Here is a 25017-nt window from a genome sequence, read left to right on the forward strand (position 1 = left end):
CGTCCCGGCGATGTGTGGCGCTGAAGCGGCAGTGGGAGCGGCGGCGGCGGCGGCGGGCTTGGCTTCGGCTTCGCGGCGGTGCGGGCGGCGGCGGTGGCGGGGCAGGCCCCTCCTCAGGAACTGGCGAGCCCGGGCCTAAGCGGCGGCCCCGTAAAACCCCCGCACGGCGCAACAGGCCGGGCTCCTCCTCGTTTCGCCCTGCCTCGGGAGCCTGCCTCCCCGGCCGGGGATGAGGCCGGGAAGCGGCTGCGCGGGGCCCAGCACAAAGGCTTGTCCCCAGGGGCCACCGCCGCTGCCGCCGCCACCGCCCCCACCAGCCTAGAGCCACCTGTGGAAGCCGAGCCGGCTCCCGGGCCCTCATCCCCTCCGGTCCCCAGTGGCGGGCACTACCCGTGTCCCCGAGGCCCGGGAACCCGCGCTCCAAGCCCTTTGCTTCCTCGGCTGCCAGGGGATCAGACAGCCGCGCAGCCTCCGCCGCTCCAGACTGTGGGAGCCCTGCGGAGCATGTCAGAGGATAGCGACATGGAGAAAGCCATCAAGGTAAGAGAGAGATGCCACCCACGTCTTCCCTGCTTTGTTCTGTGATTTCCCCGCAGCGCCAACCTCGGAAAATCAAGAGAACTTGGACGAGAATTAGTGGTTTAAGTCACTAGAATCTAGTGAATCCGGGTTTTTGTCTCCCCCGGATCCTTGGACCGTGTTGAGTTGTGGAGAGTGGGGTGTCCGACTCTCTTCAACTTCCTTGGCTGAGATAGTTTCTGTTCACCTAGAACGAAGGTGAGTAGAGTGGGAATACTTGATATGTGTGGAACGAGTAGGACTTCTTAGGACTCGGAGGTTTCCGTCGCCCCCAAGTGCCTCCATTTGCTTCTCGGTGGTCCTCTGTGACACTTGGCAGTGGCTTTAACGGACCCCTCCTGATAGGTCTGAAACAAGCCTGTTTGAGAGCTTGAGCTTCAGGAGTTGGTTCGTCTTCATTCAAAACCTGTTCTTCGGATTTTTCCTCCTTATCCGTGTGTTCATTTTTATGTTGTGCTCTTGTGTGCTCTCCTAGAAATCAAGATTTTATTTCTGAGGAGCCAGCAGCACCCTATGTGCTAAAATGACCCCAAATGGGACTAGGAGTGTAGCCGGGTTGGTAGAGTACCTTACTTACCATGCATGAATTCCTGGATTTGATCCCTAGAATCCCAGAGAACTGGCACAGTGGTGCAAGTCTTGTCACCCAGCGCACAGGAGGATCAGAACTCAGAACCAGTGCCATCCCAAGGTTTTGGTGGGTAAGGGCACCTGAGCTCAGGCCTGATGCCCTGAGTAAGATCCGTGGACCCACATGGCTGGAGAGAATCAAATTTCCCTCCCTCTCTCCCTCCCTCTTTCCCTCCCTCCCTCTCTCCCTCCCTCTTTCCCTCCCTCCCTCTCTCTCTCCCTCCTTCCTTCCTTCCCTCCTTCCCTCTTTTCTTTCTTTTTTGTGACTGGGTTTCTCTGAGTAGCCCTGGCTGTCCTGGAACTTGCTCTGTAGACCAGCAGAGATCATCTGCTTCTGCTTCCCAAGTGATGGGATTAAAGGTGTGCACCACCTCTGCCTTTGGAGAACTGGCTCTTGTAGGTTGTCTTCTGCTCTCTGAGTACACACATGCACACACGCAAAGTGAAATAATAATAATAAGTTTAGGGTCGTTTTTAGCCATCTAGGCCATGTAGCCTGGAGCTACAAACTCTGTGTATAAATAAATAAGTACATAAATTAGAATGACCCGAGTAAAAATGACTGTTTTTCTTTGGTTTTTCAAGATAGGATTTGTCTGTGTAGCTCTGGCTATCCTAGAACTTGCTCTGTAGATCAGGCTGGCCTTGAACTCACAGAGATCCGCACACCTCTGCCTTCTGAGTAGATATTAAAGTTCTGTGCCACCCAGGATTTATCACTACTGCTTGTATTGGCTTTTTGGGAACCCATTCTCTTTGGATAGATGCTTTGCTCAGCCTAGATGTAGTAGGGAGGACCTTGGACCTTCCCCCAAGCAATGTTCCTTACCCTCTGAGAAATGGGTGGAGTGGTGGTGGGGAGGTGGAGGGAGTAGGAGGAGAGGAGGGAGTGAGAACTGGGATTGATACGTAAAATTAAAAAAGATAGTTTGTTTTCTTTTTAAAAAAAAATTAAAAAAAAAAAAGACTGCCACCACTGCCCGGCCAGAATAGACTTTCATTTGTTTGTTTAGGTATTCTTTTTCCTATTTAGAGCGACAGCTTTGTTATGGGTTGACACTTTTCATGTTTTTATTTGACAGTCATTGTTTGTGTGTTTCACCATTGACAGTATTTATATATGCTGGGTATGGTGGCATGACCATGGTTGGCCTAGGCAGCATAGTGAGATGTCATATTAAAAACAGAAACAAAACAAAACAGAGATGAAAAAAGTCTTCAGTTTGACTCAGTATCAATATTATTGTCTTTTAGTCTTTGAATGTATCAAAAATTTAAAAACATTTTAAATGTGTGCTTGTGTATGTCAGTGTGTGTGTGTGTGTGTGTGTGTGTGTGTGTGTGTGCATGCAAGTATGCACATGAAATTTGGTCCTATCATTTGGGTTCCAGGGATTCAGCTTAGGCTTGGTGGCAAGAGCTTTTCCTGCTGAGCCGAGCCCTCTTTAGGCAGATTTTTTTTTTTTTTTTTTGGTTTTTCGTTCGCTGTGGCTTTGGAGCCTGTCCTGGAACTCTTTAGGCAGATTTAAAAAAATAAAATAAAAAATAAAACAACACAACTTTTTCTGGGGAGGGCTGAAAAGATGGCTTAGTGATTAAGAACATGTGAACATGTACTACTTTTGTAGAAGACTTCATTCAGTTTGGTTCCTAGCAGCCACACTGGGTGGCCCACAACCATTCATAACAGTCTGTAACTCTAGTTCCAAGGGATCTGACAACCTCCTCTGGTTCCAGGGCACTTATACCTGTACGCAGGTACCCACACATAAAAAACAAAAAACAAACAAAACAAAACAGGCAGGGTGTGGTGAAGCATACCTTAATCCAAGCACTTGGAGACAGAGGCCAGTGAACTCTGGATTCAAGGTCAGCCTGGACTACACTTAGTGAGACTCTTGTCTGAAAAAAAAAACAGCCTCTGGAGAAATGTCTCAGCAGTTAAGAGCACTGACTGCTCTTCAGAAGGACCTGGGTACATTATTCACAGCACCTACATGACAGCTCACAACTGTCTGTAACTCTAGTTCTAGGGGGATCTGACATCTATCTCCACACAGACCTGAATGCAGGCAAAATAATACATATAAAATAAAAATAAAATTGATTTAAGACAAAATAAACTATTAAATCTATGCAGAGGCTATCTATTTGTGTACAGTAGTCAGAGATATTGCTATTATTTTTTCCTCTTCTCGCATTCAATGATTATTTCCTGGGTTTTATATATCTAGTGATTTTTGTTGAAAGTTGGACACTTGGTAACATTGTAACAACTTTGGCCTCTGATCCCTTCCCCAGCTTGTTACATTTGTAGCTGCCTAGAATTAAAGTAGAATTTCTTTTCTTTGTGCATGCTAATGTCTGCTCAGGGATGGTATGTCTTTGTTTTTCTCAGCCTGTGTGTAGTGTCTGCTTAGCTATGTCAGCCTGATGTGGGCAGGAACTGCAGTGTTTTTGGACTGCTGAGGCCTGTGCCTCCTGCCGCTCTACCCCTGAGGTTCTCGAGTCCTTTCAGAATGGAGCTGACTGCAAAGTTACTCAGACTTTATGTTTCTCTGGCCTCTCAGTCTCCCCGTCCATTGTGGAGAGCTCACTTCAGCCTTATTCTATGGCTCTGTGTAGTGATTTGCCCTCTAAATCCACATATTCTGCATTCCTGGCCTGGACCATTGTCTTGGAGCTTAACACAGCTGTCCCTTGTCACCCACATTTTCCTGTTCTTGCCTGCACAGCCCAGCATTTTCTTCCCTGACCAGTAGAGCAGTAGCACTGCCTACTTTCCATAGCTTCATGCTGGGAGCAAGCGACACCACTGACTGCTTTGGGCAGGGAGGCCAGAGGCTAGGAACTGCAGGAGCCAGACTGCATGCTGCTTTGACCTCACTCTGGTGGGTTAGAAAAGACAGTTCTCTGTTTAGCTTACACTCTTCTGAAATAATTAGTTTTGACAACTGACAGGCTCTGACTGTGCAGCTCTGGCTGGCCTGGAACTCAATGTAGACCAGGCTGACCTGCCTCTGCCTCCAGGTGCTGGAGGTAAAGGAGCAGTTTTGTTGTTTTTGCTTTGACAATTTTGTCTAGCTGTAAACATGTTTATGGAAAGCAGTTGCCTGCCTTTCACACTGTATGAGAATCTGAGCCCCAGAGAGTGTTGATGGTCTACCCAAAAAAAGATGAGTGGAGGATGAAACTAGAATACATCATCTACTCCATCCCAGATCTCAGATTAAATATTGAATTTAAATATTCTCAGGTGGCTGTGGTGGGTGGTTACTGAGGACCAGCAGTCTGGAGTGGGTCTGTCTGCAAGTGCCTTTCTTCCTTTTGTAAAAGCAGGTGTCTGAACTCCAGGCTTTAATGTATAGTCCTTTCAGCTCTCTGTCAGTAGACTGTCACCTTCACATGGTGGAAGATCAGACCTGAGAGTCTGCTCTCCTAAACGCACAAGTTGGGCAGTTTGTTCAAGGATGTAAACATCTACAGATACCTGACACAGTTTTCTGGACTCTCAGAAGTCCACTATTGTTGTGGTGAAGATACACAAGTTACTGTGTTGTGTGTGTGATGTGCGTGAGCATGGAGGTGCAGTGCTGGGGGGGATGCAGGCCTCGTATGCTAAGTATTCTGCACCCATCGAAAGTCCTAACTTTGTAGTACTTTGACATCCTCCATAAAGCATCATTTGTCTACTTAAATAGACCATGTAGGCGGGCTGCAGAGTTTCCTTTTATTCTGGAGCCTGTACGATTAGGAGGTAGTGATTGTGAGGTAGCAGCAATCACATAGGCAAGTGCGATTATAGAGCCCATGGATAGCTTAGAATGTGAGGTGCTGGACCATGGCTGTCCAACCTCTGCTCAATTATCTAGCTTAACAGTGGAATCATCTCTCCCCCCGCCCCCTTTTCTTCTTTTTAATAGGAAACCTCCATTTTAGAAGAATATAGTATCAACTGGACTCAGAAGCTGGGAGCAGGAATTAGTGGTCCAGTTAGGTAAGACACCAAGACACCCACGTGGAAAACAGGGTGCATTGCTCTGGGAGGAGACACACAAATTGAGCCTTGAGCTACAGGCATCAGATGTACTTTGAGAATTAGCCTGAGTTTAAATAGAGTTTCTGTTTGGTTTTGGATTTGTAGTGTCTTGCTTAGTGTGTATAAAGAACATGGACCATTGAGCTATACCCCCAGCTCCTAGTAGAGGATATTTATTTGATTATGTTTTTTACATTTTTATGAGTGAACGTGTGTGCATGTGATGTGCACATGTGTGCCATAGCACGTGTGGAGGTCGATACCTGACACAGTTTTCTGGACTCTCAGAAGTTGGTTCTCCTTCTATGTGGGTCCTGACCCCTTAGTAAAGCTTCTTTTTTTTTTTTTTTTTTTTTTTTTGGTTTTTCGAGACAGGGTTTCTCTGTGGCTTTGGAGCCTGTCCTGGAACTAGCTCTGTAGACCAGGCTGGTCTCGAACTCACAGAGATCTGCCTGCCTCTGCCTCCCGAGTGCTGGGATTAAAGGCGTGCGCCACCATCGCCCGGCTGTAAAGCTTCTTATTAGTTTTTTTTTTTTCTTGCATCTAGACACAGCTAGGTAGCAAGGTCACATGGTCTATAGTATTATAGGTTGGTTTTAAGATGTCAAGTTATTTGGGCCAGTAAGATAGGCTATTGGGTAGAGGAGCTTGCTTACAGTTCTGATGGCCTGGATTCAGTCTCTGGGAGCAACAATAATACTGGAAGGAGAGAACTGATCCTTGCAGGTTCCCCATGTTATCCACGTGTACATACACACACCCACACCCACTAAGAATTTTTAAATGGAATTGAAAATGTAAAAGGTGGGGCAGGAGAGATGGGTCAGAGCACCGGCTGCTCTTGCAGAGGATCTGGGTTTGATTCCTAGTATCCATGAAGTAGCTCACAGCCATTTATAACTCCTGTTCCAGGGGATCTGATGCCCTCTTCTGACCTTCACAGGGGCCTGGTGGTGAACAGACTTACATGCAGGCAAAACATTCATACAAAACAAAAACAAAACAAAAAACCAAAGATATGACATTTTTTAACAAATGTAAAAGAAGCCTGGGCCTCTCAGAGAGGCTGTCATTTCTGTAGCTGGGCTGAGACCCAAAAGACCCTTGCCACCTGCTGCTCTAGGGCAAGTTGTCTTTTTTTGTATTTGTCTGAGACAGAGTCTATATAGGCCATGCTATCCTGGTATTTGCTATGTAGATCCTAACTGCCACCATGATTCCCCTCTACGCCTAGAGTCTGTGTGAAGAAATCGTCTCAAGAACGGTTTGCACTGAAAATCCTTCTCGATCGTCCAAAAGCTAGAAATGAGGTATGTTCCTTTATTACTTTGACTTGCTCACATACACACCACACATGTACACGCGCACACACACACATACACACACACACACACACACACACACACACACACACACACGGAAGAGCGAGGGAGGTCTATGCAGATGTCTTGGAACTATAGTTACAGGCAGTGTGAGACACTCAGCTTGGGTAATGGGAACTAAATTTGGAAGTACAGGAAGCACTCTCAACTACTTGACCACCTCTCCAGCCCGTTTAGATGTTTTTGGGCCCTAAGAATATGTACATGTTTACAACTAAGGCAGGCAACTTCTTGGAAAATATAGAGATGCATAAAACATCTGTATCCCTACTGAACTTCTGTTCTCTGTTCACATTATCATTGTCAAGTGTTCTGTCTCAGCATGGAATGCTAGCTAGCATACAGTCTTTTTCTCTTCCAGCCACCTCACATTCTTTTTAAAATGAGTAGCAGTAATCTTGAAATTAAGTGAGTAAAAAGAGGGTGTAGACAGCAAATCTGTCAGTGCAGTTTTATTTGTGGAGAGAACACCGGGGAGACGGTCTGCGCAGGGCCGCACTGGGTGTTTTGTATTAGTCTAGGTGGTGAGTAGTTTGACAGAAGTAGACATCCTTTGGACTTAGTGTGGTTAGTTTTTGATGGACATTTGGGGGAAATGATGGCACTTCCTTCGCACACAGACATGTCCTGTGTTCTCTTTAAGGTGCGTCTGCACATGATGTGTGCCACACACCCCAATATAGTGCAGATTATTGAAGTCTTTGCTAACAGTGTACAGTTTCCTCACGAGTCCAGTCCCAGGTAAGACTAAACAGGGCCGTCACCTCTGGCTATATGGAAGCCATGTTGTAGCAGGATCGTCCTCTTCTGTGTTCTCTTCCCATTTCCCTCCCACTTCCTCTCTCCTTTTCCTGCCTCTTTCTCTTTGTGTTTACAAACTTGGAGACAGTTGTGAAAGTGGAATTATGTAATGAATGATCACTGAGTTTTACCAGCTGCCGGTGGGAAATCTTGTTTCATCTGCTACCCCTCCTCCATCATTGTTTTGATTATTTTCTCTTTTTAAAAAAACTTTTAAGGGTTGGGGATTATAGGTCAGCGGTAGAGTATTTGCCAAGCTTACCCAAGGCCCTGGTTTCAATCTCTAGCACTGGTATGTGTGCTTATGCGTATGCGTGTGCATGTGTGTATGGATGTGCGTGTGTGTATGGGTGTACGTGTGTGTATGGGTGTGCGCGTGTGTTAAAAGCAAAATAAAACAGTATAGAGCCAGGTGTAGTGGTGCATGCCTGTAATCTAGCACTGAGAAGCAGGAGCATCATACATCCCAGTCTAGCCTGGTCCACATAGTAAGGCTGTTTATAAATAAACAAAAACATTGTAATTGAAATAGATTCTATTCCAAATCGGTGGGAGGGGCCCAAATGTTCTTCCAGGTTAAATCTTAGAGGCTCGTACAAAGGCCCCATTGCTTGAAGGGAGAAGCCATCATTATTCTTTTGGCTGCACATTTGGGAAGTAGCTTAGGTAGAGACTAGGGTGTGACCCTGTCATTGCAGTGTGGCAGGTGTCAAGAGAGGAACCTTACAGAGCAGCAGTAGTGTAAGTACAGTCTGGGAGGCAAGCGTCTCACAAAGGCTGTGGGAAGTGGGCGTTGTGGAGCTGGTGAAAGAGATGGAGTATTGAAAGCCGATGGGAAGTCGATTGTGTCTCATAAGTCGTGCTCTGTTGGTGAGAGCATTTGGATGAAAGCAGAAGCCTTTATATGAAAGAATAGGAACCAAAATTCACATTTTGTTTTGTTATTGTTGTTGTTGAGAATGAAGATCATTGCTCTTAATTAGTGGCTAGATAACCCTGAATATAGAAAGTGGTTACATATTTTGTTGATGAGTTCACTTCATGTCAGTTTTTTGATGCTTCCAGGTTTTTCTTTTCCTTTCCTCTTTTTAAATAATGTTTAAATTTTTTTTTTAACTTAACAAAATCAAATGCTTTCAAACAGGGCTCGACTCTTAATTGTAATGGAGATGATGGAAGGGGGCGAGCTGTTTCACAGGATCAGCCAGCACCGGCACTTTACAGAGAAGCAAGCCAGCCAAGTAACAAAGCAGGCAAGTCAACAGAGGGGTGGGGTCTGGGGCGCTAACACTTTGGCTGAGCAGTCCAATTGCGCCAGGGAAGAAAGCTGAAAGAAAAGCTCTGTTTGACCTCTCATTGCCTGCTTTGTTATAATCAGAAAAGACGCCTTCACAGGGGAAGCACAGCCGCTTTTCTACTTTGGGAGGGAGGACTGTATTTTTAATTGCTTGTCACATGTGTGCCAGGGCTGCTGTAGAGTTTCCTCCACTCACTGTCTGAGGACAGCTGTGCACAGGTTTAGTATAAACTTGTTCTCAGGCATTTGTACCCGAGATGTTTCTTGCACAAATCATCGATCATTTCTGCAGATTACAATGCTATTCTTGAATTTTTATGATAGTGAATGATTCTTAGTCATAGCCTATCATATTTTATTGTATAAATTTATGGCCCATTTGATACCCTGACTCCAACTAGCACTGAATACTCATAGAGGTGACACGCTAAACCTCAGGCTTGTCTTCAGAACAAGCAAACAGACCGTAGGCCAGCATATGGCATAGCAGTTAGCTTTGCGAGAAAGCACTCACACATTTTCCACCCCTAGTTTTCAAGTCTTTGAATGCCTCCTTTCCTGTTGACTAGGTAGCAGTCAGTATTTGAAATGCTAAGAAGAATCACTAAGTTGAGGAACCACAAAATCTCTGGTTTAACTTTCAAATTACACCATTCATTTCTCAGATACTGAGACAAAAGAATGTAATCTGATCATTCATTAAAAAAAAACCAAACGGTTGCAGTCTACAGGGACAGATGCATTGTCATTAAGTGAGATGTACAAATTGCAACATTGGGTAGAAAATCAAGCCAGCTGGCTGGAAGGCAGTGCCTGCCGTTCAGCTCCCTAGAGTGCAGTTGTCTCCCAGGCGCACCCCTGTCGCCCACTGGGCAAGCTCCTGCCTACTGAAGATGCTGCCTGTGGGTTCTCCTACGGTATCTGTCACAGCACAGGTCAAGGGGCATCTTACAGCATGTATCCACCGCTTTATTCTGACAAAGGATCGTTTGCAGTCATGTTTTAGTAAGTATAGGTTATAGTTAAACTAAGGCTAATTCATTTCTGTTTCTTGGTGTCCTGAGTCTTAGCTTCTGTTTTGAAATCAACACTGGCCACAGTTGTAATTGACTTAACTCCTGAAGTTTCACATTAGGTGTGTGAGAGGTGGTGCTTTTCTAAGAAGTGTCTGGTCCCTGTGCCCTTTTTCAGATAGCCCTGGCTCTACAGCACTGTCATTTGCTAAACATTGCGCATAGAGACCTCAAGCCTGAAAATCTGCTTTTCAAGGATAACTCTTTGGTGAGAAAATTTGCTTTTTCTCATTTGATGCTGTCACTTTGGTTTTTTGTTGTTGTTATTGTTTTTTGTTTTGTTTCTCTCTCTCCCTCTCTCTCTCTCCCTCTCTTTCTCTCTCTCTTTATTTCTCTCTCTCTCTTTTTAGATAGAGTCTGTGTATCCCAGGCTGGTCTTGAACTTTCAGTGTAGCTGAGGATGATTAACTTCTGATCCTCCTGCCTCTGCCTCCTGAGTGTTGGGATTCCAGGTATGCATCTCCACACTTGGTTTATGTAACTGGGGGTTGAACGCAGGACTCTGTGCATAGTAGGCAAGCACTGCCAACTGAGGTCCATCCCCTCATCTTGATACATAGATCAGGCTGCCCTGGAACTCATGGAGACTAGGTTGGCTGAAAACTCAAAGTTGCCTTTGCTGCACCGAGTCCACGTGCAGGAGGTTTTAGGCCACAGTGCATCTAACACTTCAGTTTCCTCCACTTGTTTCCATGTTGGGGCTCAGAAAAGTTGTGACACCTGTGGCATTGGTGATTTGGATGTGGGACTTAGGAATGTGGATGATATTTGGAGTGCCTTTGGGGAGAGGCAGGAAGTAACGTGCTTTTTTATATTACCTTGGAAGTTAAGTTTGATTTGCTGTCAGCTGTTGTGTTTTTCCCCATGTTCCTATTCTCTGCCCTATATTCTACCAGTCCTTTGCTCTAGTTGCTATGACGCTCATGGCTAATGTTCAGAATGAAGCAGTGCTCTGAGTTGATGAGGGAGGGCCAGTAGGGCTAAGACACTGCGAGCAAAGCTCACAGCTGTGAATCAAGGCTGACTCCCTTCTGTATTACTTTTAGATTACTGATTGACTGCTTTTTATATGTATGAGTGCTTTGCTGCAGGCTCATGCAGTGCCTGTGAAAGCCACACTGGGACTGGAGTTACAGGTGATTGTGAGCTGCCACATGGGTGCTGGGACCCAAAACCAGGCATTCAGCAAGAGTAGGAAGTGCTCATAAATTCTGGGCCCTCTGTAGCTCCTTTGTACTAAGATCTACATCCTCTTCATAGGCTCAAGTCTCAGCTAGAAACTAACAAGAGCCTCATGCTTGCGTTGTCCTTCCTCCTTCCCTCCCTCCCTATCTATCTACCTACCTACCTACCTACCTACCTACCTACCTACCTACCTACCTACCTACCTATTGTTTTATCCTGGAAACAGGCTATCTTCAAACTCATTGTAATCCTCCTGCCTCACTGTCCACAGTGTTGAATTACAGGCTTCTGCAAGTGTTTACTGACAACTATGAAGAACTGACCCCAGTTTGTTTTCTTTCAGGATGCCCCTGTGAAATTATGTGACTTTGGATTTGCTAAAGTTGACCAAGGGGATTTGATGACACCCCAGTTTACCCCTTATTATGTAGCACCTCAGGTAAGCATGTTTTCTTTCTTATGGTGTATTGCCAAATTGCCTGTAGACTCTTGTTCTACTTTTTCTTTTCTTTTCTTTTTTTTTAAACATTTAACTATATGTATGAGAGTATATTTTGTTGTTTCTTTGCTGTTTTTTTTTTTGTTGTTGTTGTTTTTTCCGAGACAGGGTTTCTCTGTAGCTTTTTGGTTCCTGTCCTGGAACTAGCTCTTCTAGACCAGGCTAGCCTCGAACTCACCAAGATCCGCCTGCCTCTGCCTCCCGAGTGCTGGGATTAAAGGCGTGCACCACCACCGCCCGGCTGCAGTTCCAACTCTTATTACTTCTGTTCTAGGCTTGTATCAAGATGGAGAGCAGGAACTCAATTTCAGAAACCTATACATTGCTTCATTGGCATAGAATTTTGCTTTTAAAATCAGTTTTTAGGCTCTGCGTAAAGTATTTCCCTCACAAGCCTGAGGAACTGAGTTTGAGTCTCTAGAGCCTGTATAAGGCTGATGTATTTATAATCCCATGTTCTGTGTGAGGTGTGCATTTATAATCCCGTGCTCTGTGTGAGGTGTGCATTTATAATCCCGTGCTCTGTGTGAGGCAGGAGGAGACAGGAGAGTTCCTGAAAGCTCATATGCCAGCTAACCTAGGTGTACGCAGTAGAGAAGCAAGAAACTTTGTCTCCATGTGAGGTCATCCTCTGACCTCCATGCATGTGTGTTGTAGCATGCACAAACCTATACTGACACAAAAACATGTAATTATATGTTCATACATACACACAATGGGCTGTGCCTTACTGATCCCATCATGCATCTGTAGTGCTGTTACCCAAAATTGCATTCAGTATATTCAGTCTGCTGTGCATCGTAGTGTATGCTTAGACTAGCTTGCTTGTTTGTGTTTTTGTTTTTATACAGCATAATCTTTATAAGGGACAGAAGACCACATTGTATTCAGTTTAGTAGAGCCCAGGTTCTGGTGCTCTTGCTTGCAGTCCTCGGAGACACTTCAGGCTTTGCCACTTAGCGCATTCTCCAGGGCCTGGCTACCTCATCAGCACTCAGAGACATTCTTCTCTTGGCCAAAAGTGTACTGGGCCCAGAGCTTGGGCTGTACCTCTGAACATTCGTGGATTAGAAGGGACAGGCCGAGGTGTGCCTTCTTCAGCTCCACATAATGGAGCTGGGTGAAATCCCTGACACCCTGGCTGCCCAGTGAACACTGACTGGTTGAAGTGGATGTAAATCTCGCAGCCTCAGCTTTGTGCTGATGAAGGGAAGAACCACATATAGGAAAAGGTTGTAATGCATTGTATAGTTGTTCTTCCTCTACCTTGTTCTCTCTCTCTCTCCCCCTCTTCCTCCCCCTCCTTTTCCCTCTCCCCTTCTCCCCCCCCCCCCCCAGTGTTTTGTAGCTGTTGGTTGTTTTGGGATTTTGTTTGTTTGACACAGGGTTTCATTATGTAGCCCTGGCTGGCCTAGAACTTGCTATGTAGACCAGGCTAGCCTCAATCCCAGAGAAATCTGCCCGTTTCTCTCTCCCAGGTGCTGGAATTAAAGACATACATCACCATGACTGTTGCTGCCTTCTTTCTTTCTCTCTTGCTCCTTTCTTCCTTTTTTTCTCCCCCCCCCCCTTTTTTTTTTGGTTTTTGGAGATGGGGTTTCTCTGTGTAGCCTTGGCTGTCTTTGGAACTCACTCTGTAGACCAGGCTGAACTCAAACTCATAGAGATCCATCTGCCTTTGCCTCCCGAGTGCTGGGATTAAAGGCGTGCGCCACTACTGCCCAAGTGCTGCTGATTTTTTAAGAAAAGGGTCTTACTACGTGGCACAGGGTGACCTTGAACTCTTGATCCTCCTGCCTCTCTAGTGTACTGGGATTACAGGCATGCACTATAATGCCCAGCTAAAAACATTTAGGGATGAGGTGATGCTCATGAAGTGTTTCCTGGGATAGAAGAAGGACCTGAGTGTGATCTCTAGTGCTCATGTAAAAGCTGGGTCCATACCAACCAGGCATTATAGCACACACTTGCAATTCCTCTACTGGGGGAGGCAGACAGGAGGGTTCTGAGCTTGTTCTTCACTGAGCTCCCCTTCTTTGTTCATCAAATAAGGTGGAAAACAATGAAAACACCCACAGTTGACTTCTCCACCTATGCACACACTGCACCTGCACACATGGACGGACACACACATACACCTACATATACACTGTTTGTGTTTTGTGACATGATTCATGTATCCTGGGCTGTCCTGAAACTGCCTATGTCGCTGACTGACCTTGAACTCATCTTCCTCCAGATTCTACTGCCTCTATTTCCTATGTGCCCATCTTAAAAAAAAAAAAAGTCATTACGCCAGGTGTTGGTGGCGCATGCTTTTAATCCCAGCACTTGGGAGGCAGAGGCAGCCAGATATCTGTGAGTTCAGGGCCAGCCTAATCTACAGAGTGAATTCTAGGACAGGCTCAAAGGCTACAGAGAAACCCTGTTTCGAAAAACAAAACAATAAAACAAGTCATTGCAAGGATTGTATGTGGGTTTAGGTTTTATACCTATTTTATATAACCCATTTGAATAAATTTTTACATATATATTAGCTATAGATGCCGGCTCAGCTCTTAGCATTTGAATTTACACTTGGTCCGGGACATTTGTTCTGAAGTCTTCTCTGTTGTTTTGGAGTTGAACATGTGTGTGTGAGTTTACATACAGGCTGAGTTCTAGTGCTTACCATTCTGTCTTCATGCCAGTGCTCCATTGTTCTTTAGAACAACTCTCAACATTGGCTGAGTGTCAGGCGCCTTAGCGGGTTGATGTTAAGTTCTCTGACCTTGAATTGCCCTGTGGTCTTCGGGACCTCTTGATTTTCTCCATAAAAGCCTGAGATCTGACTGATTGTTGGAGAGCTGTGATATGGTCTGCCATCACTGCCCTCTAAACAACACTGGTGATTACTATTTTTTTTTTTGCTTCTTAGAAAGCCTCATACATACACACACACAGCTACACACAAATATATATTTTGTATATAATTTGTATAAATATATACACATATATATTTGTATATTTGTATATCTCAAGGGTGCCTCAACCTTGTAATCCTTCATTCTGGACCATACCCCTCTGAACATGCCTGATCTCAAATTCCATCTGCCTTCTCTAGCCACTGGGAATTATAGGCATTTTCTGTGATGCCTAGCTTCCATTTCTTTTGAATGATATTTTTGTTTGCTATTACTTATATAGTTTTCATTGTTCAGGTTTTTTTTTTTAACATACTTTTGTAGACTTACTCTTTTTTTAAAAAAAATATTTATTTAAGCTGGGCGGTGGTAGCACACGCCTTTAATCCCAGCACTCGGGAGGCAGAGGCAGGCGGATCTCTGTGAGTTCGAGGCCAGCATGGTCTACAAAGAGCTAGTTCCAGGACAGGAACCAAAAAAAAAAAAAAAACTACGGGAGAAACCCTGTCTCGAAAAATAAAAAAAAAAAAATTTATTATGTATACAATGTTCTGTCTTTGTGTATGCCTGCTGGCCAGAAGAGGGCACCAGACCCCATTACAGATGGTTGTGAGCCACCATGTGGTTGCTGGGAATTGAACTCAGTACCTCTAGGAAGAGAGGCAATACTCTTAACCTCTGAGCCATCTCTCCAGCCCCTTGTAGACTTATTCTTCGCATTTAGTACTTTTATGCTGTGATAAATAGCATTTTATTTTTTAAGTTTAATTAATTTACTTTAATTACTTACTAATTTATTTATTTCTTATTTTTGGTTTTTTGGTTCTCTGTGTATCCCTGACTGGCCTGGAATTTGCTCCGTAGACCAGACTGGCCTGAAAGTCACAGAGATCTGCCTGCCTCTGCCTCCCGAGTTCTGAGATTAAAGGTGTGTGCCACCACTGCCTGGCAACTGGACACACCTTTAATTTACAGGTAAATTACTAGCTGTGAGAAAGAAGCTTGGAAGTGTTTGGTTTTGAGACGGGGTATCACTGTGTCCTGAAACTCACTATGTAGACAAGGCTATCCTTGGGATTAAAGCATGTGCTAACATGCCTGGCTGAAAGTTATAGTGATGCTTTTTGAAGTTTTTGTTTATTGGTTGGTTTGGATTTTTTTTTTAAATATTTATTTATTTATTATGCTTACAATATTCTGTCTGTGTGTATGTCTGCAGGCCAGAAGAGGGCACCAGACCTCATTGCAGATGGTTGTGAGCCACCATGTGGTTGCTGGGAATTGAACTCAGGACCTCTGGAAGAGCAGGCAATGCTCTTAACCACTGAGCCATCTCTCCAGCCCTGGTTTGGATTTTTGAGACAGGGTTTCTCTGTAGCTTTGGAGCCTGTCCTGGAACTAGCTCTTGAAGCCCAGGCTGGCCTCGAACTCACAGAGATCCGCCTGCCTCTGCCTCCCGAGTGCTGGGATTAAAGGCATGCGCCACCACCACCCAGCTGTTTGTCTTTTGAGACAGAGACATGGTTTCTTTGTGTAGCCCTGACTGCTCTCGAACGTATAGAGATCCACCTACTTTTGCCTGCCAAGTGCTGGGAATAAAGGCATGTGCCACCACCACCCAGCCTGATATTACTTTTGATTGTTGATTGTCAGTTCATTTGTAGTCTTCTTGTTGGTTCTGAGCTGTGGGACACTGGTGGTGTGATTCCAACAAGCTATCTCATTGGTTTGCCTTTGACAGGTACTGGAAGCACAGAGGAGGCACCAGAAGGAGAAGTCTGGCATCATACCTACCTCGCCAACGCCCTACACTTATAACAAGGTAAGGGAGCTGGTGTTCTCCTTCCCGCTGTGGACTTCGTGACTCTGTGAGGTGTTGTGATGCAGCAGCAGCTGATCTGATGAGGTACTGAAGTAAGGCTCTCACTTGTTTAGTGCATGCAGCAGGAGCCAGAAGCTGTAGCCCCGTACAGACACTGACGACAGTGAGGTTAACTTTCATTTTAGGAGGAAAGGCCATTTTTGAAAAACTGAAACTCAAGCACACTCTGGTCATTTATGTATGGCACTATTCCTTGGTGCTTCGTAAAATAACAGCTTGATTAAAGCAGTTGCCTAATTTGAACAGGGTCTTCTATGCAGAGCAAGTGCTTAGTTCCTTGGCACTGTCTTTAACTACAGCCACATACCAGACATAGCTCTGTGGAGCTCATGAAGCCAGCGCTTCTTGAATGGGTTGCCGAGTAGATTTTTAAAAGTGTGCTTTTTGGGCACTTGAAACTAGCTCCGGGTGACAGGGGCGTCTAAGGTCACTGCTGTGGATCCACATGCTCCAGCTTTGTGGTTCATATAGGCCACTGAGCTGCACTCTGAACAGGAGCTTTCGGGACTGAGTTTGCAGTCCACTAGCCTTTCCAGAAAATGACAGGTTCCGTGAGATACCCTTCTCAAGGGAATAATGCCAGACATGATGGAGCAGGACCCTGGGTAGCCTCTGGTTTCACATGCATAAGGCATAGGCGTGTGCATCCTCCTACAGTTGCACACAAGCATGCATCATACACAGAGTTCAGCAAAGCGTTGATGCTGAATGCTCGCTGGCAGATCCCTTGACCTCCTGTACATGTTGCCTGATGGAGCTTGCATGGTGTGTGACTGCAGGACAGGACAGGTGACTGCAGACCCAGATCCACCCGAGCCAGTGCAGAGTGCTGACAGAGGCCCCAAACTGACTGCCTGTGCAGCCTTCCACCAAGAAGCTTTCCAGAGTCATTTTAGAAATAAATTTGGCTCCAAATGTGAAATATGCCTTCAGGTCTCACACCTGACTACTGAGTGTTAGGAGAGAAACTGCTCATTTGGGCTTTTTATTTGGCTGGAGAACTTTCTCTGCTCTCTCATTGCTTACCATAGTCTCTCATTTGCATAGTATTTTTTTTTCAATTCAAATAGAAATTTCTTATGAGAATAGAGTAGAACACAGTTGTCATGTGTGACTAACAGCAAATGCTTTTAGGCCTCCAAATTTTGTTACACTGCTTTGGCCTTTTCAGAATGGCTTAGGCCGCGTGTGCCTTAGCTGTTGCAGTCAGCACTCTCCTGCCCCATCTGGATTGAACACAGTACATGGTCCAGTGTGAGCTGGCTTTTAGCTCTCTGCTTCTCTGCTCTAGGCTGTCTCATGTGCATGTGATATATGCAATGTTGGTGGCTCTCAGAGACAACAAGAGACTCTTAGTCTCTAAAATGTCCTCAGCTTCCACTGCCCTTGGTTATATTAGCTTGTATGTGTGTGTCTCCACACACCTGGACTGTAGTTGGAGGCTCTTCTCTGATTGGAGTGATTCCTTTCTATTTTGCTTTCAGAGCTGTGACTTGTGGTCCCTAGGGGTGATCATCTATGTGATGCTATGTGGATATCCTCCTTTTTATTCCAAACACCACAGTCGGACTATCCCAAAGGATATGCGGAGAAAGATCATGACAGGAAGTTTTGAGTTTCCAGAAGAAGAGTGGAGCCAGATCTCAGAGATGGCCAAAGATGTTGTGAGGAAGTGAGTCTCTGGGCTGCTGAAAGGGTGGTTAGGGATGCAGGGCAAAGGGAAGTCCTTTGTCATCGTGTAGGCATCTTCTGTTAAGAGTTCTCCTTATAGTTGGACGGTGGTGGCACACACCTTTAATTCCAGCAGTTGGGAGGCAGAGGTAGGAGGATCTCTGTGAGTTTGAGGCCAGCCTGGTCTACAGAATGAGGCCCTGACTTGAAAAACCACCCCTCTCCCCAGTCCCAATTTTTTTTTTTTGTCTCAAGATTGTGAACCCAGGGTTGCTGTGTTAAATTCAGGACCCTAAGTGGTCAGCTCCTGCTGTGCCCTTCTACCTTCCCCCACCTTATCTTCTGTTTGTCGTGTTTTGTTTGCTTTTTTTTTTGTCTTGTTTTGTTTTGAAATAGGATCTTATTCTAGCTCTCGCTGGCCTAGAACTCACTTTGTAGTTGAGGCAGGCCTGAGATCTGTGGCAATCCTCCTGCCTTAGTTTCTTGAGTGTTGGGATTACAAGTGTGCACCTCCATGCCCTGTTGTGTCTTTCTTGTATATAAGCCAGCCATCAGGGATGGATGTGATGCTAGGACTTTAACTGGGATCCCAGGTGACACTGACCTTTGGCCTTTCATTTCTTTACACTGTTGAAGTGTGTGGTGTTAGGCTTAGGGCCACTCCCAGCCTATTTTGCCAGGTGGTTGCTCTGAAAGTATTAAACTGAGGATTCATAAGAATTAGGGATATCAGGGGCTGGAGTGATGGCTTGGTGGTTAAGAGCACTGACTGTTGTTGCAGAGATAGTTTCTTAGTACCAACATGATGGCTCCTAACTGCCTGGAACTTCAGTTCCGTGGGGCTTAGTGCTCTCTCTGGCCTACTCAGCACTGCACACATGACACGTGTGCACAGATAACATGCAGGCAGACACTCAAATATAACATAAAAATGAATATTGGAAAGAATTAGGTGGGCAGTGGTTAGTGGCTCAAGCCTTTTATTCCCAGCACTCAGGAGGCAGAGACAGGAGGATTTCTGTGAGTTCAAGGCCAGACTGGTCTACCAATTGAGTTCCAAGATGACCAGAGCAACATAAACGCTGTCTTGGAAAACCAAAAAGAAAAAGAATAGGGCTAGCGACAGTGCATGAGAAGGAGCCAGTGCAGACTGTGGGGAGTGACAGTGCATGAGAAGGAGCCAGTGCAGACCGTGAGTAGTGACAGTGCATGAGAAGGAGCCAGTGCAGACCGCGGGGAGTGACAGTGCATGAGAAGGAGCCAGTGCAGACCGTGAGTAGTGACAGTGCATGAGAAGGAGCCAGTGCAGACCGCGGGGAGTGACAGTGCATGAGAAGGAGCCAGTGCAGACCGCGGGGAGTGACAGTGCATGAGAAGGAGCCAGTGCAGACCGCGGGGAGTGACAGTGCATGAGAAGGAGCCAGTGCAGACTGTGGGTAGCAGAGCTGAGCTGAACTTTCAAGTACTCTTCCTGCTACCCGTGTGGAAAATGCAGCTCTGCCCACCTGATGGATTTCTTCATGGGTTAAGAGAAAGGGAAGCATGAAAGGAGACATGCTTGAGGATTGTCCTACTGACAACAGTCTCTTCCAAGTGAGCTTGTGCCAGGCATGCTGATGCCTGCATGTAATACCAACACTTGGAAGACTGAGACAGGAGAACCATGAATTCAGTGCCAACCTGGCCTCTGTAGACCATGTAGTGGTTTAGGGAGTCTGCTGCAAAGAGGGACTAGTTCCTAAACTGTATAAAGGACTTTTTATGATGTTGAAGGCAGGGTTTGACTTCTCACCTGTCTATATGCTACTTTCCTGCTGTTTGCCCAGCTTTGCAGTAAACCTCGGTCTTCTTGATGGCTTTCTGCCTCTTGTGTGTGTAGGTGTATGTAGAGGTCAGAGGTCAGTCTTTAGTGTCATTTTTCAGGCCTTCATCCATATTTTTGACAAGGAATGTAAGCTTGTCCTGACTCAGACATGGGAATGAGGGCTATGTAGTTAGAAGAGGTGATCATGCTGCAGAGAGCCCAGGGTAAGCTAGGTGTTGTGTTGTATTAGCCTGGATGAGTGGGGGGCCATGAAGTATGACCTAACGCAGGAGAAAGTGCTGTGCGATGGTCTGTTGGAGTTGTTGACTATCTCTGAATAAGAAAGGTCCAATGTCTACCTTGATGGGATCTCCTTTTATCTTAGATAACAGCCTGGTTCAAAACTGCAAGGCCCTCAGCTAATTTACAGTCCTGGAGACCTCAGAGTGGGGATTAAATACAGCAGGATGTATAGGCTTGTTGGTTTATCTACTGAGTCTTGTGATATGGACTATCTGAAGGGTTTTTTTTGTTTGTTTATTTGTTTGTTTGATTTTTGAAGACAGGGTTTCTCTGTGTGGCTTTGGAGACTGTCCTGGGTGGCCTTGAACTCACAGAGATCCACCTGCCTCTACCTCCCTAGTGCTGGGATTAAAGGCATGCACCACCACACCTGGTTTTGAAGTATTTTTGAATAAAACTTCTGGTGTTCCTTTCAATCTGTTGCCCAGGAGAGTAAACCATAGCAAGTACATGGGACTTCTGGGACTCTGTACATCCTGCCTGCTGCTAGATGTCCCAGGCCTGCAGGAGTTGATAGAAAGTCAAAAGAAGACAAGGTTATTTGGAATCCAGCCCAAGAACTTCCTTTGTTTCTTTTGAGGATATCTATGTATGTTGTGTGTTGGTATGTTTTCTCTACAGGCTCCTAAAGGTCAAACCGGAGGAAAGACTCACCATTGAGGGAGTGCTGGACCATCCCTGGCTCAACTCCACAGAGGCCCTGGATAATGTCCTGCCCTCTGCTCAGCTGATGATGGATAAGGTTCTGAGTGAAACTTATTTTGCTGCCTGAAAAGACAGTGTGAGAAAGGGCTACTGAATATAGGACTTAAAGGGAAACGGGAAAGCTTGTTTTCTCCTATTTCCTGAAAATAGGAGAACAGGCCCCAAGGACTATCCTTTGCACTTGCTGTGTGGGTTTGATGGCACAGGACATAAAAGGTCCTTTCCCCCAAGATGTTTATGTCAGGTCGTTGGGAAGGCAAGCAAATGAAATGTATTTTAGAAACAGATCTTGCATGCTATAGGAATTCAGAAGTTGGCATCTCTGAGGGCGTGTGCTGCCTAGGATGAAGGCAAAGAGCCTCACACTTACTGGCTGCCTTCTATTTTGAGGAACATTAAAATTTATTGTATTTATCTGCGTGTGCCACCATGTGCATCCAGGTGCCTCTGGAGGCCAGAAGAGAGCATCAGATCTTGATCTGGAGCCATAGTTTGTTGTGAGCCACCTGCTGTGAGTGCTGGGAACCGAACTTGAGTCTCTGTAAGAATAGTGCGTTTCTAACTGCTGAGCCACCTCTCTAGCACCATTAGTGCTTCTTACTGAAGAAGGCTAGCTGGTAGGTGGCCTGTGTGTGGTCTGCTGGTCCCTGCTGATCCAAGGGAGGGAGAATCCTCTGCCTGATTAAAAAAAAAATTGTATGGATCTCCTTTGTCTTGAATTGGCTTTTAAGTGGTCAAGTAACAAATGTGGAAACAAGCGGACAAAGCCAGGCCCAGCAGCACAGCACTCCTGGCACACACTCGGGAGCTTAGGTTGGCAAATCACACGAATTTGAGAGTTCAAGATGAACTTGGGCAACACAGCCAATATATATATTTTTAAATCCAGAAGGTCAGGGTAACTGATGATAGCATTTGCATGCAGGCAGTGGTTGCAGGAATCCAGCAGGCTCATGCTGAGCAGCTGGCCAACATGAGGATCCAGGACCTCAAGGTTAGCCTCAAACCCCTACACTCCGTGAACAACCCCATCCTGAGAAAGAGGAAGTTACTTGGGTAAGTGAGCTTATTTCTTTGATCTTCTTTATGATAGGCATGGTTGAGTGCTAGGAACTCAGCCAGGGTTCTGCTCTCTTTCTGCAGAGGGCAGATAGTATAAGTGGCCTCAGAAGTTGGACATACTCTATTAGTTGCTTTTTTTCTGAACGTTCTGGTATCTTGAGTTTGGAGCTGGGTTCTGAGGTCTTACCTTACTATTATCTTTCCCCACACTTGTAAAGCACCAAGCCAAAGGATGGTATTTATATACACGACCATGAGAATGGAGCTGAGGATTCAAATGTTGCCTTGGAAAAGCTTCGAGATGTCATTGCCCAGTGTATCCTCCCCCAGGCTGGTAAAGGTCATGCCACTTACTAATGTTCTGCATGTGTGTGTCTGTGTGCCTGAGACAAGAGGAGCGAATAATTTGTGGTGGTCTGTTTGTATCTTACATTAAGTACATTATATAAATGAGTCCACATCTACTAGGAGGTATAAACAGTGCTAACTGCAGACACATGGTAAGTTTGTGTCTTTGGTCTTCAGTGAACTTCTTGTTTAGTCTATCTGCTAATGCCAGGTGTGGCATGTGATTTGTGTTGTCTGAGCTTCACAAGGAAGGCACAAAGTAGAGAGTAAAGGATGAAAATGTGGACTAGGTCTAGATTAAAGGCCATCAACACCATTTCCAGAGCCTTTATACTGCAGCACTGTATCTGCGAGGATAAGGACACTGCATGGGCTCACAACCAGCCCTGCTGCAGCTTCCGTCCCTGGACTTCACTGGCCTTTTTACAGGAGAGAGCCTCCCTGTCCAGATGGCTATGATGTGAGTGGCTCTTCTTATATTGAGTAAGGCTTCATGTTCGTTGGAGTCAGAAAAAGTTGGATTAACCTGTCTTCCTAAATCATTTGCCATTTAAGAGTCTGGGAACATGCCTGAGTATTTTGAGGCGAGGGATGAGTGTAGGAAGAGGGCAGAACACACAGACTTGTTACTTCTTCCCTCTTTTGGCTAGTTGTTTTTTGGGTTTGTTTTTTTCTTGTTTTTTTGTTTGTTTGGTTGGTTTTTTGAGACAGGGTTTCTCTGTAGCTTTGGAGCCAGTCCTAGAACTCACTCTCTAGACCAAACTAGCCTGGAACTCACAGAGATCCACCTGTCTCTGCCTCCAGATGGCTGGGATTAAGGGTATGTGCCACCACCGCCTGACTGTTTGGAGGTGGAGGAGGGCTAGGTGTTTTTGTTCAGAAATGCCTCTCACATTTCTCTTGGGTTGTCAGAACACGTGTGTGAAGATGCACACTTAGAAGAGCTCAGTGACAAGAGGGTCAGCCTGCACACCAGGACCCGCAGGAAGCCAGTAGATTATACATTTTGTCTTTTCTCACCTAGTTGGGCCTCATGCCCTTCCATTTATGACACTAAAATCCCATGATGCTACTTAAAATCGAAACTTCCTCTCCATTCTTGCCCATAGGAGAGAATGAAGACGAGAGACTGAATGAAGTAATGCAGGAAGCCTGGAAGTACAACCGGGAGTGCAAGCTCCTGAGGGACGCTCTGCAGAGCTTCAGCTGGAACGGTAAGCCAGCTCCTGGCATTTAGACACAGACAGTCTCTCTGAGGCCAGAGCCAGGTGAGGATGATGTGTGACGAGAAGGGGCTCTGGGGGGCAGGCTCTACTTTACCTGCCCAGGCCATCTCTGGTGTCTGCTCTGTGCATTTGTTTTCCAAAGTGCAAGTGCATTGTGTGTTATAAAATGAACACTGGAGAGCTCTGTCAAATATTTCTTGAGGAGGGAAAAAAAAGACAAAAGCGAAAGCAGATTCTTGACCCCACATTCCTGGGCTGTTCACTAGGTGATCAAGGAACAGCAGCACACAGTTGGGGGTACCAGAAAGTTCCCCTAACCGGCTGTTAAACTCAGAGTCATTTGACTGAGGTCTGCCACTGGGAAGACAAGGTGGAAAGGAGAGGTGCCTTTTTCCTACTCGGCTCGGCTCTCAGCAGCTTGTGGTGACATCACCACTCCAGCCTAGAAGACTGCCAGGAGCTGCCGCAGTGCCGTCAGAGCATGTGTTCCTCTGCCTGTGTCCTCAGTGGGCCTGGCTGCTCCACACCTGAAGAGAGTCTAAGACAGAGACCTGTACAGAGTGTGTGCTGGGTGCCAGCAGCAGTCCAGGAGAACTGCAGTGCTCTCCATCCAGCCTCTATTCAAAGGCTCTTCCAACCCTGACGCTTAGTTCTATAGGCTGCGGGGGGGGGGAGAGGGGGTTGATTTTATGTGTGTGGATGTGGACATTCGCGCTAGTGTCTGCACAGTTCACAAGGGAAGTCAGAGTGCCCGGAGCTGCAGTTAATGGGTGATGGTGAAGCCACATGTAGGTACTGGAAACTGAACCTGTGTCCTCTGCAAGAACAGCAAGTGCTCTTAACCTGCTGCCCCAAGTTTTGTATTTTATGTAAACAATCAAACAGATCTACGTTCTTTTGTCTGTGGCTTCTTTTTTGTCAGTATTGTTTTTGTGTGTTCCATTCACGTTCTCATGAATATACTGTCCACTCACCACTGAGTGGACATGTCGTTTGTTTTGAGGTTCTAATAAACAAGGAAAGGTTGTTGGGAATACTTTTCTATGTCCTGATGAACAGTTTGGCTTTGTTTTGTTTTTCAAAACAGGGTTTCTGTGTGTAACAGCCCTGGCTGTTCTGGAACTTGCTCTGTAGAACTCACAGAAATCTGTCTGCCTCTGCCTTCCCAAGTGCTGCGATTAAAGGCGTGCACCACCCCACCCAGCTTCTAGGCGGTTTTCTATGCTTGGGTATGAGTGCTTTGTTGGATGGTGTCAGTGATCTCTGGTTTTGTGGCATGTGAAACTGCTCGCTTGCTGCTTGAAAGCAGAGGCTCCGAGCTGCTTTTGAACAGTGCGGTGAACTCTGGCTGGTGAGGTTGTTTGAGTTGGGAAACTGACCTCATTCTTTCTTGAGTTTCAGGTCGTGGATTCACAGATAAAGTAGACCGACTGAAGCTGGCAGAGGTTGTGAAGCAAGTGATCGAAGAGCAGACTATTCCCCATGAGCCCCAATAGTAAAACTTCAAACTGTTTTTAACAATTGGAAAAATAATTCCTTAATGTAAAAAGTAATTTTTATGTAAATTAATAAATCATAATTTCATTTCCTTGTTGCTTAATGTTGCTGTTTAGATTTAGTGTCAGAGT

The 25017-nt window shown here is 45.7% G+C and overlaps 1 protein-coding gene across 5 annotated transcripts; it reads left to right on the plus strand.

The window, feature by feature from the left end:
* Positions 1 to 405: 405 nt before the first annotated feature.
* On the plus strand, positions 406 to 24977 carry Mapkapk5 (MAPK activated protein kinase 5). Of its 5 annotated transcripts, none has more exons than XM_075980425.1 (14): positions 413 to 540; positions 5133 to 5206; positions 6483 to 6558; positions 7274 to 7371; positions 8576 to 8688; positions 9924 to 10009; positions 11330 to 11425; positions 16130 to 16210; positions 17755 to 17942; positions 20670 to 20790; positions 21679 to 21809; positions 22034 to 22155; positions 23273 to 23377; positions 24791 to 24977. In XM_075980425.1, the coding sequence occupies exons 1-14, from the start codon at positions 505 to 507 to the stop codon at positions 24883 to 24885; spliced, it is 1422 nt and encodes a 473-aa protein (XP_075836540.1). In that variant the 5' UTR covers positions 413 to 504; the 3' UTR covers positions 24886 to 24977. The 5 variants fall into 5 exon arrangements, with proteins under 5 accessions (XP_075836568.1, XP_075836559.1, XP_075836540.1 ...); XM_075980435.1 differs by having other exon boundaries at positions 22034 to 22149; XM_075980444.1 differs by lacking the exon at positions 5133 to 5206 and having other exon boundaries at positions 412 to 540.
* The last annotated feature ends 40 nt before the right edge of the window (positions 24978 to 25017 follow it).

The sequence above is a fragment of the Microtus pennsylvanicus genome, chromosome 1 (genome assembly GCF_037038515.1).
Source record: "Microtus pennsylvanicus isolate mMicPen1 chromosome 1, mMicPen1.hap1, whole genome shotgun sequence".
NCBI classification, from domain to species: domain Eukaryota; kingdom Metazoa; phylum Chordata; class Mammalia; order Rodentia; family Cricetidae; genus Microtus; species Microtus pennsylvanicus.

Bases quoted from the DNA above. Each gene is read 5' to 3' on its own strand.
- Mapkapk5 (XM_075980425.1), top strand. From the start codon at position 505: ATGTCAGAGGATAGCGACATGGAGAAAGCCATCAAG. The intron at 5,207-6,482 runs GTAAGACACCAA...CTCTACGCCTAG, and splicing joins GGAATTAGTGGTCCAGTTAG to AGTCTGTGTGAAGAAATCGT. The intron at 21,810-22,033 runs GTAAGTGAGCTT...ACACTTGTAAAG, and splicing joins AGAAAGAGGAAGTTACTTGG to CACCAAGCCAAAGGATGGTA.